This window comes from Micrasema longulum, unplaced genomic scaffold (genome assembly GCF_059751315.1).
Source record: "Micrasema longulum isolate JH-2025_06_02 unplaced genomic scaffold, ASM5975131v1 h1tg000431l, whole genome shotgun sequence".
Lineage (NCBI taxonomy): Eukaryota > Metazoa > Arthropoda > Insecta > Trichoptera > Brachycentridae > Micrasema > Micrasema longulum.
This window is the reverse complement of record NW_028277631.1, coordinates 90,787-111,252: the sequence shown is the minus strand read 5'-3', so window position 1 is coordinate 111,252 and position 20,466 is coordinate 90,787. Positions and strand designations below refer to the sequence as shown.

Here is a 20,466-nt window from a genome sequence, read left to right as displayed (position 1 = left end):
TAATGTAGCATTCTATCCTCTCTGCCTACCCCTATGGGGAAACGGCGTGATGGTTTGTTTTGTTTTTTGTTTGTTTGTGCAAGTGGCAGGGATGATACATTTTCAATCTTGTAATGATGCTGGCAAGGAGAGAATCCTCAATAGGAACCAAAATGTTGGATATGAAGACTATTTATTTACAAGTGAATGGAATCCTGGTCAAGCTTGTCGCTCGACGCTACACTAATGTGGACCGCCCGCCTACCTCGGCTCTCCCCATCTCTCATCGTTCTTCGTACCGTACATCATCACTGTTATTTATTTGAATGTAAGATTTTATATACATATGATGGCTACGCTCTGTATTATAAATAACTAAAAACTCAGCCAAATTCAGTACCTAATTAAAGAGCCAATTTTACCTGAAGGTGGTACCTCCTAGACCGACAATGTAATCTGTGAAGATCTGGTAAGGGATGTATGTATCTCCAAGTTTTTCTATTCTCTCTGGTGGGCCTAGTACAGTACCTCCCTGGAAAGAAAATTAAAAAAATATTACATACAGTAAATAAATCATATCTCATGCTATCTAGCTGCGATACACTCCCACTTGCTATTTAATGGTGCACACGCTTACATACACCTGAACACTTAATATCCATCCACAATTAATTTTATGTCTCTAACTCGTATAATGTCCATGCGGCTCGATTGTGGAATCATCTCCCATCCACTAACAAAGATATTATTACTACAGTATCTGTTTAAATCACGTCTGAAGAAACATCACCTTTCCTCTTTATTCCCTTTTCCCATTGAGTAATAGTATTGATTTAGGGTAATTTATTTATTTCTATTTTTGTATATACTTAGCTTTTTTCAAATTTTTTCTATTGAATATGTTTTGTAACATGAATTATAAAAATAAAACATTTATTTTATTGCTTGGTTGGAAGAAATTGCCATTTGGCAATAAGCCCGCCATTGTACAATTTACATTATGTACAAAAAGTTAAATAAATAAATAATAATAAAACACTCTCATACAAATACACACAAACACACCCTCTTACACATATATATATATATATATGTATATATCAACAATATTTTGAGTTTGTCCAAATTTTTGTAGACAAGGACTGGATTCGACTCCCTGGGGAGATGTTTAGCATTTGACATTTTCAGGCGTTGCCTAGTATGTAGGTGAAATAATTCAATTAGACGAATCTCACCCGCATAAATAAAGGTTTCAGCTCTTTAACTTCACAAACATCAACAGATGAAAGAATTGAAGGAATAAAGATGTTCAAATACAGGCAGAATGGTGAATGTTACACAGTGTGTAAAGTGGCCACTTAAACCAGCCATTGACAGGTCATAAGCCCTGTAGATGCCAAGACTTCTATATTACCTTCTCTTAAATGACTTCTATATTACCTTCTCTTCTTAATCTCTGTTGTAATATGTTAATATATATATATCTGTACCTCAGAGGCAGACGGATGCAAATGCAGATTTTGATGAAATGACATTTCGTTATTCGTATCCAGTTTATGATCATGTCTCATGTCCATTGATTTTGAAGAAATGTAAGTCTTATAATGAAAGAACCAATGTATTAAGACAATGAAAATACAAATGAATGCTATAAACTATTGGAAACCACTTAGAGAAAGTATATTCTTTAGGCTTTGGTTGAACATTTGACGTTTGGATTTGTATCCGTCTGCCTCTGAGGTACAGATATATACATGCACCCACACATCTAAGAATGTACCATAATTTAATAGGTATGATTATCATTTAGAAACTTCGCTGGTCTGTCTTTCAACCTTATCTTTATTTTGTAATTCAATCATTGTTGACTGTACATTTCTATAAAATAAATAAATATTGTCAGATAATATAAAACCATCCCACCCAGCAGTATTAACTTTTGATAAATTTATTTTCGGTATTGAGAGATGAAATTGAACAGCGACTCATTTCTCGATACGTTACAGTTAGGTTTTATTGAGCGTTAGAAAAAAAATCAAGATATGATAAATTAATAATTATTTTAACTTGCGCAATACAAATTATTGATATTTTATGCTTTTTTTTATAAATTATTCAAACAAGATAATATTTACAAGAATCATTCCTTATATTGCTCTTTTATTAAATGCAATGAGGAACTTCAGCCCTGCGGGAAAATAGATACAAAAAATGTTTTCTTGAGAGCAGTAAAAATTAGAGCATTTAATTGTATGGCAAAGTCTCTTGAAAATGTGAAAAAAAAAAAAATGAACTAATTTGAACGACGTCACTAGTTCAAATGAACCAACCAATGATAAGAGAGCTGTGAAAGATATCCGGTATACCATTTTTTTCTTATTGTAAACGGACAAAATCGGCAGAAGTGACAGAGAATAAACGGAAGGGAACCTCTGATGTCACATGCAGAGTAATTTCAGAAATACAACATTTTATAAAATACGATGTACGAAAATGATACAAAATTTTTTTTGGCTTAGTTTAATTGTCTATTATCAAATAAAAAAGTATTAAAAAATCATTGAACTTCCTCTTTGTATCAAAATACTTTCAGAGTAATGAAGTGTGTGAGCATTGAGTATAAAAATATCATGATTATTTATTCATAAGATCAACAACAGAAGAATACATACTGAAACCTTCAAAATAAAACGTTACAAAAAATTGTATAATCCAAATTTATTGCAACAGAGAGGGAAAACATTTTTTAGAAGATAATAAGGAAGTCAAGGCAAATGCCTTGTAAATACAGGGCTTACGACCTGTCGTTGGCTTGTTTAAGTGGCCACTTATAATGTTCTTTACACAGTAGAGCTCCGTTTATCTGAACTCCAGTCATCCGTATTGCCAAATATCTGGGTCGTAATCAGAAAATAAAAAATAAAGGAGATGTTATAATAACAAATAAAAAGGGTTCCCGTGGCTGGCGCGTTTCTTTATCAAAGCAATTAACTTTGCTGGACATAGAATTTAAGTAATTTTTTATGTGATATCGTCTGGCACCCGTTAATCTGGATAATTTGAGTTTTACTGTACTTCTACAGTACTGTGAGTTTAATGAAACAAATCCAATAAAAAAAGTTCATATTTAAAAAAAAGATATTCTGAGACGGCTTTTATCAACAAATTTATCATTTGAAAAAGCTCATTCCCTTTCTGCACCGAACGGTGCATAGGTCACTCCATTGGTACACCCATCGCAGTGTATCTTAATATTTTTTGTTACATAAAGGTAAGATGATCAGTCGTATGTTCTAGAAACTATGAAATATTCTAGGGTAAAAACACATTTTTAAATGAATACTTCATGTCAACCACGACGGGAATCGAACCCGAGACCTCTCGCATAGTAGACAAACGCACTGACTACTACACCACGAGGCGGACAAAAATTTAAATGCTTGAAAAAGCTCACATAAGATTAAAAGATTCTCATAGAAAAAATCTCTTATATTACACAAAATTTTGACAAAATGAATACCACTTCAATGAATGAATGTATTTGATTGAAGACTTGCCAGTTATGTTTACATGGATATGTGACATTTCTCAAACCATAGTTAACCCAACACAGATGTATTGATACAAATGCAGAGTATAAATATTATCCTTGACCATGAAATTTGGCAAAGTTTCCTAATGTGCCCACATTGCACGTTCCTGTGGTATCCGACACACCAAAATAGATGTTGACAAACACACAGAATATTCCAAACTCTTCCATGCCAAATAAATGTTGCGTCTAAGTACTCGACAAATGATTCATGGAATAAACATGATAAATAAGACAACAGTGAGTTATGATACGAAAATAAGACATTCATTATTTTTATATGATAAATCAAGATTAAGAAAACTTTGCCTGTATAATTAATACACGGAAGTATAAACGCATGAGTAACATTATATTTTCTAGTGATATTCTAGGTTGTTTAAATACCCATATTTTATTAATTTTTTTATATATACGCCCAATGGGCATTTTTAATGGCATTTTTAATGGCATATTTATGCATAGAAAATTATTATAAAAGAAAGTAGAAAGACGATGGTATATGGTATGTGGACTTGGTGGGAGTGGAAGCGGGAGAGAGGTGTTTATAATTGAATTTGATTCAGTGATCGTTTGAAAGAAAACAACTTGTTATCAAAGAAATCAAGACTGGTATGTTTGTTGGCAGACCTAAGAATTCTGGGTATAGGGGAATGAAAACCATAGTTAATTCTATGGTTATCGATATGAAAAAGTAAGTTTTGTCTGAGGTTTCTAGTCGGGATATTTAATTTTATTGAGCTCAGTACTTCAGGTGCATCAAATAGTGAGTTGAGAATTCTAAATAGGACTAGAAGGTCAGATTTATTTTGACGGTCTTGAAGAGAAGAGAAGAAGCTAGTTTCTAACTCATTATACGTACATTGGTCTCTGGATAAGCCCAACTTCCAGCCTATCTTTTTTTTAAATCGATGTTGAACTGATTAAATATTTTTGATGTGAACATCATAATATGGAGACCAGATAACAGAGGAATACTCTAGGTGCGAGAAAACTACCATTTTATCTTCCATTGTCGCTACCAACATTTTCTATTCTACTAAATCAATTGGATTTATTTAATGAAACGGGGTATTTATAATCTATTGTCCATTACATATTGTCACCATTAAGGCAAAAGTTATTAACCTTAAAAAGGACCATTTTAAGTAAAATATACCATTCAAACTATGTTATTAAAGATGCAACTTAGTTTAAAAAAAGGTGCATAAATCTGAATTATTTATTTTTTAAAAACATTTTAAACAAATTATTAACCACTACACTATAATAATTATACATAATATTTCCCCCTTCACTAACTCTTATGGCTTGAATTGTCCAGATTATAAATCAGCAAAGCTTACTTGACCAAATTTTAGCCAACTTGTCTCATTAAATCTTTTCAGATATTTTAAAACGTACCAGAAGGAAACAGTTGCCAGTGGAATTTATTTAAAAAAAACATGAATGAATTATGTTGAGTACATAAAACCTCCAAAACACATAAATCTGTTTTTTTCTTTGACTCTAAACTTTGAAATTGAGATTACTCAAAATGAGGATTTTTGGGTTAGTGACCTTTGGCTAAACGATGACGATACACTATACTCATGGTCCTGAAAAAACATTATTTGGTGTTTAAAACTCCTAATTACTAAAAAGTACATTGACGAAAAATCTCCCTTAAACAATATTATAAAAAAAAAAAAAAAAACAGGTTTAATTATCATCTCTCCGTTGATCTTACTAATAAATATATATAACAGGAGAATGTAAGAGAATTTTTAATGAAGATTTTGGTAAATAAGCAATTTAAAAGAAGTGAAATGTATAAATTAATTATTATCTATACAATATAATAATTAAATTTATGTAATATTATAAATGCGAGAGTGTGTTTGTTTGTATTTCCTTCACGTCGCAACGGAGTGACCGATTGAAGTGGTTTTTTTCATAGGGATAGCCGGAGACATGAGAAGCAAAATAGGCTACTTATTTGCTATCCCGAAATTAAAAAAAATGTAACTTATTGATTTTATAATTGACTTGCTTTATCTATGGTTAGTTTGGTTTGCTTTTCGTTTTGGTTTTGTGAACAGAATAATGATGCTACTTCATATTGATAAACGACACAACTAATTAATTACTAATAAATAATTGTGATAATTATTTATGTGTAGGGGTTTAAAAAAAGCAATTTAAATTGCGTTGTATTGTGTTTGTACGTACTTGTGGATTTTAAGAGGATAAATAAGATCTCATAGAAAAAGTTGGCAACATTTATCGAGGAAATGGTTTACTTTACAATATTCTTAAGACACACACCATGTCAATATACTGAATTAGCTTATATTTAGCACAGAATATGGGTCAGAGATGAACGTTTGGAAAGAAACTTTATCTCTATTGAAAATTAATTTATCACTTTCGACAAAAAGAAAATATTAAATTAAACAGAAAAATGCCATGAATGATTTTTGAATATAATATTTTGAGTTTTTCCAAATTTTTGTGGAGAAGGACTGGATTCAACTCCCCGGGGAGCTGTTAATATTAACATATTACAACAGAGATGAAGAACATTTTTGAGAAAGTAAAATATATGAATCTCACCCGCATAAATAAAGGTTTCAGCTCTTTAACTTTACAAACATAAACAAATTGAAGAATTGAAGGAATATAGATGTTCAAATATGGGCGGAATGGTGAATGTTACACAGCGTGTAAAGTGGCCACTTAAACCAGCCAATGTCAGGTCATAAGCCCTGTAAATGCCTAGACTTCTATATTACTGTCTCTAAAATGTTCTTTATCTCTGTTGTAATATGTTGATTTTTAAAGATATATCAATTGAGATTTTTTTACAATTTTTAAAACGTTAAATAATCAATCTATTTTAATCAAAAAAAACAATATTTCAACATGCTTATTATTAAATTAAGGAACTGTATCATTTTAAGATTAAAAATATTAATTCAATAGCTGAATGTGCTTTAAAATAATAGACAAGTAAAATGATATATTTTTTCTCTGTTTTTAATATTTGTGATGTATTAATTATTTTTTTATATATGTGTTATACAGAATTCCCTTTCTGCACCTAATGACGCATAGGGCACTGCATTGGTACACCAATCGCAAATGTCTTGATTATTTCTGTTACACGAAGGTAAGATGATCAGTTTTATGCTTCACGTGCCAGTCCAGGGACAATAAAATATTCTACCGTAAAAACACCTTTTTAAATAAATATTTCATGTCAACGATGTCGGAAATCGAACCCGAGACCTCTGGCATGGCAGGCAAACGAGGCCGACAATAATTTTTCAATAGCCTTATTTTTTGTAGTAATAATAAATATTAAATGTTTAAAACGCACTGTTCAAATATCCGAAACAAATAAATAGTACTATAAATAGATTGATTACTGGAAATAAGCAATACGAACGAGGATATAGTTACTTAATCACAGAAGGAATTCGATATCCGATATCCGAGGAGGGACAAACAGTATGCACATAAAACTCACAATTATAGGATGCAACAACGTGACGTGAGCGGAGTGGTTTGAAATTTAAACGCGTGAATTATTCCAGAAAAATGAAACCGGCAATGGCGGCACTGATCTGAATTTAACTGAGGCCGGAGACGTAGTGCGTGTGTCGTTGGGCGGGAGAAATTTGTAATGCACGGAAATAGAACGGGTTATATTGGGAAGCACACTCCGAGCATTTAGTACTGTGTACTGACTACCACTGCTGGAGACTGAAGGGAGAGGACATGCATCGTGTCTGTTTCTAATTATAGATACAACCGGTGCTTTTTATTTGTTTAGACTCTTGCACATAACGTAGGAACCATTTGTTTCGGAGAATCGAATTATCAGAATGCAATAATTGCAAAAATTTATCACTTTTGAAAGAAATAAAAATATACATTTGTTTTTTTTTAAAGAGAAATACCAGAGTTCTTGTTATTTACTCAAATATTTCAATTTAAAGACCATTTATTAAAAGAAAAATGGAAACCGAATTGTGGTAGAGTGGGATTTGAACCTGGGACCTTTGGTCGGTGAGTCCACAATACTCCCACGGGACCACAACCCGGTTAACATAAGACAATTGAATCGATCCATGTTAAAAGGGCACAAGTTACACTTTTGGAGATTTCCAGATTTTTATGTAAGATTATTTAAAAACTACATATCTTACAGTCCTCATTCAATATCTAACAAAAAGGCTCTAATCTAACAAAGAAACAGAGATGAGGAATATTTTAAAGAAGGTAATATAGAAGTCTAGGCATCTACAGGGCTAATGACCTGCCAATAGCTGGTTTAAGTGGCTATGTTGTAATATATTAACAGCTCCTCAGGGAGTTGAATCCAGTCCTCGTAAACAAAAATTTGGACAAACTCAAAATATTGTTAACAAATAATTTGTAGAAAATTGTTACAGCGATTTTAGTTCCATGTTAAAAGAAGACTAGTCCATTGACAAGTTCCCTTTTAACATGGAGTTAGGATAAAACATTTTATTTAGTGGCAATGCTTTACGAGTGTCCCGGCAATACGACAACTGTCAGTTTAGTTGTTTTACCATAAAAATCTTTTAAGTCATTTCAATGTGGATAAAGAGGAGACTCTGACGAGAAAGCGGAATTGAAATTCTGCTAACCTAGACCATCAAATGCTATCGCGATGTTGACGAGATGGTAGAAAATAAATGATAACTATTAATCATTCTAACTGTAGGAAGTAGACTTAATATTGTAACCACAGAATTGTAATACTTTTTTACTGAAAAAATAATAAAACATGATTTCAAATTATTTGTTTTCTTAGAAAAATATTTAAATGCCAAAAGGGAGCAAGTCCGTGGATTAAAAAAAATTGTAATAAAAAAACTTACCAACAAAATAATATCTTTATATCTTTATATATATATATATATATAATACCTCTGTACGTGTGATGTCACCGTACTCCACGGTTTAACCGATTTACGTGCGGTTTTCATAGAAATATAGATCTTCGTGCTGGGCATGTTCGTAGATATGAAAATTTTCAATCTTATATGTAAAAAAGAAGTTAGGAGCTTAAATGTTTTATTCATCGATCTACCAGGGTTGCATTCGAGGAGAATGCATTTGCAAAAAAACGGAAAAATGTTATTTTTTTGTGTAAAAAAAGTTTGTTTTTGAATGTTTACAAACAGCATTGGTTTTTTATGGATCTCAATCAGATTCTTTCCTTAAATTCCTTATAATTTGTACACATTATTTATTTTTATTGGATTTTCGTATAGAAAAATCGTATTCCTACATAAGTACACCCTTTTGTTGGTGAGACCGGAGTTTGACGTTTGCAAAAAGAATGCTATATTTGAAAAAATATTTATTTTATGTTTTGGAATTCGACCATAAACAAGTACCTACTTAAATTCAATACTTTTTGAATATCAACAACTTTTAGTTTTGGAATTTAATCACAAACAAGTACCTAGATGAAAAGTATTTTTCCAAGATAATAGCAGGCAAGCCAACGTTCGGGCAGGACAACGTCTGTCGGGTCCGCTAGTTGTTAGTAAACTTTTATATCAGAATTACTTACTTATACCAAGTTATGAATTAAAAATATGACTAGTTCCTTAAAAAAATTTTAGAGACAGTTTTTATCGATTTTCTTAAACTTTGAGTCTATCGACTTGTGCCCCTTTAACATGGATCGATTTAATTGAAGACCTCATTCTCAAAACGTAAAATGTAATTTTTTTTCCAAAACAACATTAATAGATTTTTTTATTCTCTGTCTATGAGCCTATACAATCCTTCTTTCCAAATATTTCTACGAAAATCGTAGGTACCTAAAATTCACTGTCAAAAATATGGTGTATTTGTGAAAACAGCAATCGTCCACATCAATTCGTTTTGTCCGTATCAATTTGTAAGAATGAACAAATGGACAATTCGAATCAATAATTTAACTAGTAAAGTGGGGACATTATCGAGTCTTTTTTTCAAAATCAAAAATTTGTTCCCAAAACCGAAAAAAAAAGATGTTTGAAGCCTACGTAAAAATTTAAATGTGTTAAACGCAACTACTCGTACTATAGGGAACAGAAAATCAAAATAATACAAAACAAAAGACATAAACAGACTACAAAGACAGCAAAATAAAATATTCCATCTCCCTTATTAAACAGCAACTAAAGAACTCTTTAAACGAACTAAACAAATAAATATTATTTATGTTCAAAGCATTAAATTTGTGGTCAAAAATTTTAATTAAAGTTTGTAAATATTAATATTTAACCACTTACTGACTTTTTATGTCCACTGGTTTTGAAAAAATACATATAAACAAACAAACAAACAAACAAACCATCACGCCGTTTCTCCGTAGGGGTAGGCAGAGAGGATAGAACGCCATAACACTCTATCTTGGCATAAAGAACTCGCTTCCTCTACATTCATACATCTTCTCATACACGCACGCTTATTATTCCTACTTTTGACATGTCCATCTTCAAGTATTTGATGGACTTGATTGTGCCATGTCTTTCTCGGTCTTCCTCGTTTTCTGCATCCTTTAAGCCATTCTTTCGCTGTCCATTCGCTCTACATGTCCAAACCAACGCAGCACCCCTTTCTTGATTCTGTCGATAATGCATGTCTCAGCCTTACACACTTCACGGATCTCGACATTTGTGCACCCATCATACATCGTTTTACCACACATTCGCCTGGGGGATCGCATTTCGACAGCATTCAACCTACTTTCATCATCATTTTTCCAATTCCATACTTCGCTCCCATACATTAGAGTTGGCACTGGAACTCCGTTGGGAACTGCTAGTTTAGCCTCTTGCGATAAACATTTGTTTAAAAATACATATACATTTTCGTAAAAAATACATCTAAATTTTCATGAATATTATGTATTAACATTTTACAACAGAGATGAAGAACATTCAAGAGAAGGTAATAAAGAAGTCTAGGCATCTACAGGGCCTGTCAATGGCTGGTTTAAGTGGCCACTTTACACACTGTGTAACATTCACCATCCTGCCTATATTTGGACATCTATATTCCTTCAATTCTTTCATCTGTTGATGTTTGTGAGACACATTTTTTCTTTATTTAAAAACAATATTAAAGTTTTTTAGGGAAAATTCTTTGTGGAAGTTTATTGCAATTTATTATATTTTTACAATTCAATAATTAATAGTTTAATTAATTAATAATATGTTGGCAAGATTTAATTTTGATATTATGGTTAACAGTTTGCCGAGTGAGCTCTGTTGAAAATTTTCCAAACTAATTTGATATTTCCAGTGGAAATTTGGGAGCGACAATGAACTATTTCGAGCCTTAGCCAAGATCCTTACCAGTGTCGGTAGAGTTATATTAATAACAGATCGCAATCCTAGATGCTGCTACTTTATGTATTAAGGTATATTTTTATTTTTACGAGGTGTAATTTATTTTTTAGCCTTCAACAGAAAATAACTAATTAGGTAAACAATTTATACAATATTATCATCACGAAACAATGAACGAGACAATATGAATTCTTGACTACTTTAAACATACCTACTACAATCAGGATGGTGAAAATTTAAGGTTTTCCATAATGTACCTTAAACATTTAACTTCTTAGACACAATACGTTTTTCTGGGTTATTATGCCGTGTGTCGTTCAGCAACTCCAAAACATTGGCTTTGGCCGAAAACCACACAGAAACGGGGCATAAGTTTTCCTTCGAGCCGATAACCTTAGGGAGCCCAAAAACTCACCAAACTCAATTGGTAAAAGAGGCGATCGAGATCTACAAACATCCCGAGAATATATAAAAAAAATGTATAGTGGAGCTAGGTAGAAGTAAAATGGATTGTTTCATTTACCCAAACCAATATTGAATCAACTGCTCCACAAATGTATAGCTTATGTTATGTTTTTGTTCTTTCATTGTGCGTTTTGTAATATAAATAATATAGATGTACATAAATTAATCATAATCATTAATAAGTAGTGTTAAAAACTGTCTGAACATTTTGTTAATTATCTCTGTTTATTAAGTTAGTCTTCTTTGTTTATTCTCAAATGTAAAAATATTTTTAAAAAAACTATATTTTTAGTGTCCTCGGCACGGGTAACCCCAGTGAGGTCACATTATTTTTATTATTAATCATAGTTTATAATGGAAAAAAATATGAATAAATAAACAGAGATGATGGGATGCGTTTAAAATCATCCTGGTGCCAAGTTTTTAAAAAAATCACAGAAAAGCGTAGACTGTGAAGGGCCACAGATTTCAAATTGACAAGCTGTAGACAGCAATGACTGTGGCACGGTACAAATTCTTAGTACTTAAGGTGACACATCTATCTACACAAATAACATCAACCCTGATGATGGACGATGTAATGAGATTTGAAACGTAGGGCAATAGTACGAATGACACTCGGCATAATAACCCAGAAAAACTAATTGGGCTTGTGTATCTCAAACACTTAAAAAAACTTTTTTTTCTTACTTAGTTTTGGATTCTTTGTTTTCTGAATATCAACGAAGCATGATTAGGGAAAGATTTTTACTATGCCAAAACGTTTGATAAGCCAGTACATAAAACAGAAAAATGTTGCAACATTTCTTTGATTTTTGTAATGAATTTTGTATTTGGTAGCTAGAACTTAATATGTCTTACAATCTAAGATAGTGGTAAATACAATTATTCATCATCGTCATTCCCTTTCCACACGTAATGGTGCATAGGGCACTCCACTGGTACACCATTTGCAGCGTTTCTAGATCATTTCTGTTACATGAAGGTAAGATGATTAGTCTTCAGGTGCTAGATTGACAAGACGACACGAGGGTGATATTTAATATGTATTTGTTACATGGGAATGAGGTAACACACTTTGTTTTGGAGCGCGAGCGTAACAGCGATGAGGAGTTGAAGTGATTGGGCCAACTCTTTGGGCTGACTTGCTTGGACTGACTTGGCACAACCACGCCCTGTGGTCTCTATATTACCGAATGGAGCTTCTCGCTGCAATCCGTGGTCCTGTTATAGGTCCTGTCGGATATACAGATCTGGTGGTTTCCAAAAAGAATTTTGAGGCTTTTAAAAAGTTTTGTAATCATTTCAATTAATTTAATCCCAGTCAGTGTAGAATTCACTTCTCTCTTTTTTCAATTCAATGAAGTGCATATTATGTACCTCTGGATTACCTTCTTTCAACACAAAGATGCTAAGGCTACCAGATTACAGAGAACTACTTCGGGCAGCTTTTCTCGTTTGGTAATGAGCAATTTTTCCATGTTTGTGGGCACCGCCAATGAAACTTATGTCCTCAGAAGCAGTGTGCGGTATGTGGTAGGCAAGCCCCGTGGTCTCTTTATAGGCCACGTTCCTTTGTTCCTCAGGTCACCTTGGTAGGAATGAAGTTAATGCACTGACAGATGTTGCTCTCATGCAGACGGAAGTCTTGCACAATATGTTGTATTGTTTTCAATATAAAATGATGAATGTTCCATCAGTCGTAACTCTGTATTTCAGGTGAAATGATTTAGCACACGTGTGTGCCATCGATCGTGCCAAATCCAAGCTTTGTGAACTTAGTAAGCGCAGGTTCGGCACCTCATTACAATTTACAACTTCTTTTGTAGTTTATGAATGACATCCTTGTTTCGGGGGTTTTTACAATGTTTTTTAAAAAATGTTCTATGGTGAATGCATAATTAAAATTACAAGTAGGTAATGTCAGATAAGTTAAAACCTAACCCTCGAAATGTAAACATGACCACTAACAAGCGGAAGTGTTTAAATTAGCAAAAAAGTGGCCATTATTTGTAAAATAGAACGTGGCGCAAAACATATTGAAGTGTGTAAAAAGTTTTTTCTATCCTTATCGCATTGTCAACACTGTAAAAAAATACGAATATTTATTTATCTGAATTTGGAATTTGTAAGCATTTATTATAATTATCAATAGTGACAATATGCAATGGCGATTGGATTGAAAAAACCTTTCTCTGGTATAACAAATAATGCTTATAACGAGCAAATACAGTCAGTTCCGTATTCCTCGTAATAACCAAGTTTGACTGTATTGAAAGATTTGATATCGATATATGGATAGATAGATGCAGAAAACGAGGAAGGCCGAGAAAGACATGGCACGATCAAGTCCATCAAATACTTGAAGATGGACATGTCAAAAGTAGGAATAATCGGCGTGCGTGCATTAAAAGATGTATGAATGTAGAGGAAGAGGTTTGTTGTTTGTTTGATATCGATATATCGTTAGATGCCTTATTCTTGGAGTAAAAAAAAAATATTTGCAGCACAAATTAATTATTTCAAAAAATATATGACTGATTTATTTTCCAAATTTAACGAGACTAATTTGAAACTAATTTTTAAAATTTGAAATATTAAAGGATCTTATAAGTTAAATAAAACTTTTTTCTTACACTGTTCCCCATCTGACCCAACCTATAGATTCAAATAAACAATGTTGGGAAAGTTATTTGTAGGTAAGGCAATTAATTACATGCACAACGCTTTGTAGGAAGAGATAAACTCGGATTGTTTTATGCTTTTTGTTGATACTTGTGTATTTCACAAAATCAGGTTCATTTTGTAGTGCAGCTATTTCAGAGTAACTCTGAATGAGGGCGTTCACATGAGAATATTCGGATTCGAGACAAGCTGTGAAGGGAGAAACGGTCATAAACTCAATTAACTTACACTAAGTGCTTCAAAATTATTTTCCCACATATTGCGAATGTTTATTTTGTAGAGGAATTTCGAGAATGCACAATAAAATGTTGTGATATAAAATGTAAACTAAATAATGTACACCGAACGTTAAGGTGTGAAAAGTTTTCAGTTTGAACTGCACTCGAAACACATTTTGTTTAGTAATTACTTATCTTTAAACTAATTCAATTAAATTCAATTTATTCATTCACATTTGAAGAAAGAACTTTCACTGAACTGTTCAGAACTGTCACTGAACTGTTCAGAACTTTCACTGATGAGTCGCAGATCTGGCAGCCAGTGAACCAGTTTAGCTATAAAACAACTTAACATGACACTTGAAATATTTATATTTTGTATATACATAGACCAAAACTTAAAATGGAAAGACCATATTAGTGAACTAGTTAAACAAATTAGAAAATGTATATACATATTTATTATATTAGGGAAAATTTTAAAAATCAATAATTTAAAAACAGCTTATTACTCAATTGTACAATCTTTGTTACAATATGGTATTGTAGGGTGGGGTGGTTCATACGTCAATATATTAAACCCTCTTAAAATAGTACAAAGATGAATTATTAAAGTAATTTTAAAGAAACCCTCAACATTTAATACGGAAAGTCTATGTAAAATATTTACGGTTCATACAGTAGACACTCTTTATAAAATAAATTATATTATACAAATTTATAAAAAAGAAAAAAAAAAGACTTTGAGATGAATAGGTCATTCAGATACCAACATAATATTAAAATTTCTAAATTCCACACAAGTCATGGTCAAAATAGCTTTGTCTTCAAAGGTGTAATAAATTATAATAATCTTCCCAATGAACTAAAAACTATTGAAAATAATATATCAATAAATAAATTTAAAGTAAATATAAAGAAATTTTTTGAACACGTGTAAAAACTACTTTAAATTTTAATTAGTATGAATGTATTATTGTTTAATGTTTTTTCTTTATATATCCTATGTTTTTTTTTTCTCATGTACTCGTATTTAAAATTATATAAACTCTTATAAATAAACAACTAAAACAGTGCAAGTCACTCTTTAAGCACAAGAGTTAGTCTCTTTTTTTGGAGAGTTACAGTGATAACATTTACTCGATGTGTAAAAGTAGATATGTTTAGAATTTTACAAAAACGTGTACTTTTTATGAAATTTATGAATAATTTTTTTTTTTTTTTTTAAATATGCACAAAACCAAATGTAATTAAACATTTAGTATAATAAATCATATTGAATCGATGCAACATCGTCTGCTAAGAAAAGTAGCATGGATGATTGGCCTCGAGAGGGGAGACTACACTTACGGAGAAATGGAGTCAATGTTAAAAATCTTAAGTCTACAAAAACATAGAAATATTTTTTTTTTTTTTTTTACAATAAACATAAGAGGTAAAACAGAGTATACAAAAAATAAAGGATAATTACATAGCAATGAAATACATATTAACAGTAAAACTAGTAAACAAAAAACCCCACAAAGGCATGGCAACATTGACTCCGGCCAAACATCATTACACTTACATAGGACGGAAGCTTTTCAATAATTTACCACAAAATCTACGTCAAGAAATAAATTACGGAAAATTTAAGGATAAATTAAAGAAAAGCTTCTTGACATAATTAACATTAACTGTATTTTTAAAAAAGAGATGTATGTTTAATATGTGCCCGTGTTTACAAAATTTGTGTTTTTATTTAATATTTTTTTAGTGTTATATTTTCTCAATTTTTAAAATTGTTTAATTTTTTATTTATTTTATTATTTTGTTTTGCATTTTATGTTATTTTGTAAACTTGCCAAACACAAGAGCTAGACTCTTTTTTGGCAAGTTCAACCTTAAGTGTTCCATTTTTCTACTGAATGTATTGTTTATTTATGCTAAAATAAAGGTTTTAAAAAAAAATATATATGTATTTATGTTTAATTTACTAAATGGCTTAATTGACGTACCATCTTACTGGAACAAGTGGCATTCAATGTTCCGATCCGCCAGTTGCGAAATAATAATGTGCTGTTCCTTGATCAGCACAACGTAAACTATGACTTGCATGCACTTATGTCCCGGTTGTGCCGCATTGTAAACTCGAGACAAGATCTGGAGTCTTTCTAGATTTAAACATTCACTAAGATAGACCGGATCTTGTTTTGAGGTAGTAATTATTCTTTAATTTTTGTCTGAACTTTAATGTATTTTATTTAGATTGTACCTGTATATGAGGATATTAGAAGCAAACTTAGAAATGTCCATTAAAAACGGAAGAAAATAAGTTATTGATGCCAAAATAAACTATACATAAAAACCTACCTATCTAAATATTAACGTAATTCAAAACCGTCTCTAAATCTTGCAAAAACAGACTTCAACAACAATTATACTACTTGACATTCAAAACCATCTTGCAAAACAGATTTCAATTACACTACTTGACACCGAAAACTTAGCATTCACCATTGAGTTAGTGAAGTATAATTAGAGAGTTTTTTTAAAAGTTTTTCGCAAATATCTCAGTGCTATTTCAATAGGGATTTATAAGTTTGCTTTTAATATCCTCATATATTAAAAAAGAATGTATTTATCATTGTTAAATGGACTCAATATGTCCGTAAATAAATAAATAATTTTGATATGAAAAATGAACTTAATTATTTTCTTGTTATATCAATCCATGAAAATATTTTATTTTTAAATTGATTTAAACTTATACGGAATGTTTCTAAATCTTGGGTAAAAAGAAATGTATGTTTTTAAAAAATAATCAAACCAAATATGTTCATATTATAAGGCAATTTTGCAATAAAATAAAATAAATTAAAAAATAAAGTTATTGCTACTGCTATTTGAGATATAGAAGCTTTTGCAAATCAAAGTGAGCAGAGTTATGTACAGAAACTGAGTTGAAAATTTGAGCTTGCAGAGCACATGGAGACAGACATCAAAAGAAATATTACGCAACCGTTACACGTTCGGAGAAATGTAGAAATAACTACAGGATGGGATGCCAGAAATATGGCAAAGAGAAAGGAGAAAACGTAACTCGGGAATGCTCAATAATTGAGGAAGAGGAGAGATGTGCGGGTACGAAGTGCATAGTTAAACAAAATAAACATCCACGAGTGAACGTGCAGCAGTCATTTGGTCACACACGGATATAGAATATCGCCGACTGCCAAGCTGGTCAAAATGCATCGACCTATTGAATGTGGCCACTGGCCAGGTACAACTGACGGGAATTGGAAACATCCGACTAACGCGCAAACTCCAATATTCCTTGTGCACTTCAAACAAGCAAGTGAGATAATAATAAATGTTGTTTATCTGCCTTTCTCGAGTATTTTCAATTAAAAAAACTTAATGAAATATTAATATATGCATCGTGGTAAATTATAAACAAATAAACCATCACGCTGTTTCCCCATGGGGGTAGTAGGCAGAGAGGATAGAATGAAAAGGAGACAGTTGGAGCAGCTATTAAGAGTTTTTGTGTGACATAATTTTATTTGTCAGTGTGTTGTTTTTTTATTTTTAAATGTTAGTTTCCTAATTTATTACTTTCTACCAGTTTATACCTTTTAATGAGTTTTTTTTTTCTATATATACATTTATTTTTTCTGTTTCATATATTTTTTTCATTTTTATATAAATTTTCAGTTACATTTACTTTGACAGTTTTGATTTTTTAGTTCCATATTTTTTTGTGAGATTATCATACTTTTATATGTTATTCAATTTTGTATTAATTATCTAAAGACATCTCCTAAAAAAAGGGTTATATTTTATACTTTAAAAAAAATATGCCTTCTAGCTCAGAGCAGGTATTTATTATACCTAGTGAGAATAGACGGTGCCCAATATGTTTGCTTATACATTTTTTTAACTTAATTTTTACTTGAGTTTACTTGAATTTTGCTTATTTGTACATTTAATACCTTTACTGTTTTGTAAACAGATCATTTTAATACTTTGCTTTACAATAAACGCCGATTTATTTGGCACTGAACTGAACTGAATGCCACTGTGGTCTGTCTTTATTTTCATTTTTTTATTTGTTTATTTTTCCATACATATATTTATATAGAATTTTCATTATAAAAATACACTTAAAAAATACATCTTAAAATGAAGCAATACCGTAATTTGGAAAAATTCCCACAAAGAGTTCAGCGTCTGAGCGTGGGCCATTCCCTTTTTAATAATTTATAAGTCTATAGTACATAAATATGGTATTAAAAGAAAAACAAGATTAACATATGCTGCTATTGCAAAAACAGGATTTATTTGCAGTATATGTATATATATTTTATTTTTTTTCAAAAAAGGTGTCTATTTGATCCGTCCATGCTAATCCAAGACCTCAAACCTACTTCAAACTGTATCAGAGATATTATGTTTTGTAATTCCTTAGGTAGGAGATTGAAGGACCTTGGACTAACTTGGACTAACATGCAAAGAGTGCATCTGTGCAAACTTAGTTCTGCATCCTGGAACTGACAGTACACTATCGGGTCTATTGCTAATCTGATTTAAATGATTGCTTAATAATTCCCTATTTATGTGAACATATTTAAGGCACTGCAATAAAGAAGAGAATATGGAAGTCTGGGCATTTACAGGGCTTATGACCTGTCATTAGCTGGTTTAAATGGCCACTTTATACACTGTATAACTGTAACCATTCTGACTTTGTTACACGGTGTGTGAAGTGGCCAAATAAACCAGCTAGTGAAAGGTCATAAACCCTGTGAATGCCTAGACTTCCAAATTACCTTCTCTGATGTGCTCCCCATCTCCGCTGTAATATTTAATCCTTATAACTCCCTAGGGGATGAAATCCAGTTCTTGTCTACAAACATTTGGACCAACTCAAAATATCAACAATCAAATGCATCATAAAAATAGAATACTATTTCATAAGTGTTATGAGATAATAATTTGGATATTTATAAACACATGAGCGAACCGATTGCAGAAATATTTATAAAACATCATTATAATGCCAGACAAACTCGCCAATGTTTATGTTACAGATTCTACGTCATTTGATTCATTATGCGGACGAAAAGGTATTAATTACTTGCGATTAAAAGTCACGACATGGACGAAAACACTCCAGGCAAATTGTTAGCGTGTGATCAAGATTGGAAATAGCAGTCAAAATAATTAAGGTTATTCACTGCCCAAAAGAACAGTTATTTAAATATCATATTCATTAATTTGTTCATTCTATTTGGTCACCTTAGTATAATGCTCGTATTGATAGACTAGAAAGGGTCCAACAAAAAATATTAAAACAGATCGACTACCGGTTAAACCTAAACTTCTCTAACTATGCTGAGTACCATAGAATAAGCTCCCTTCAAAATCGAAAAATAATGTTAGACTATAGTAGGGCCAATTTAATAGGTCACATTTGACATTTGTCGGTTTCAGCTTCATAGTGAGTGACCTGCTTAAAAACATCGATTAAAGTGAATGAATCGATCCGGACTTCAAACATAATATATGTGAATTGAATTCAGTTACTATGAAAAAGTACTTATAGGTACTGTAATTTTATTTTTAAAATCATAAGTCTAATCCCTGTCCCATTATTATTTTCCATCATAAATTTAAAGAACAAAATAAGATAAGTACATAATTTAACAAAATTATCAACATTCGATTTTTCTGGGTAAAATCCCTAGTGTTCTGAAAGAAAAAAAAAAGCATTTTATTTTAAAATTTAACTGATACACATCGAATGAATAATGTGCGATGAGTCCTATACAATACGGTAGGTAACCACAAAATGCAGTAAATACGAAATAATGACAACAATAAAATAAGGTTTGACAATATGCGAACGTTGATTCAAAACAAACACACAAATGCATATTATACGCACCTACATAATATATAAATAAGAATAACATATAAGTTTAATAGAAATGATTCGGATTATAAAAATCAGGTGTCACAAACAGTTGGCCCGCAGTACGGGGATACATAATTATATTAAAAGATCTTCTCACTATAAAACTTATATTTGTTCAGGGATAGAGAGCAACGGAGAGGAGGATGCGGACAAAGACAATTTATTACCTATGGCAGTTTTGATAAATTTAATATTTTTGGTAAA

General features: G+C 31.5%; 1 protein-coding gene across 10 annotated transcripts in view; it reads right to left on the bottom strand.

Annotated features, from left to right (window-relative positions):
• LOC148281615 (uncharacterized) overlaps nucleotides 1-20,466 on the bottom strand; it is a 56,505-nt gene that overhangs the window by 18,559 nt on the left and 17,480 nt on the right. For 6 of the 10 annotated variants that reach the window (XM_088226427.1, XM_088226428.1, XM_088226430.1 and 3 more), the window contains one exon: nucleotides 402-511. In XM_088226427.1, the coding sequence (XP_088082553.1) occupies nucleotides 402-511 (110 nt within the window). Of the gene's footprint in view, nucleotides 1-401; nucleotides 512-7,015; nucleotides 7,336-20,466 lie in introns of those variants that run through there. The other 4 variants (XM_088226434.1, XM_088226435.1, XM_088226436.1 and 1 more) reach the window with 4 other exon arrangements.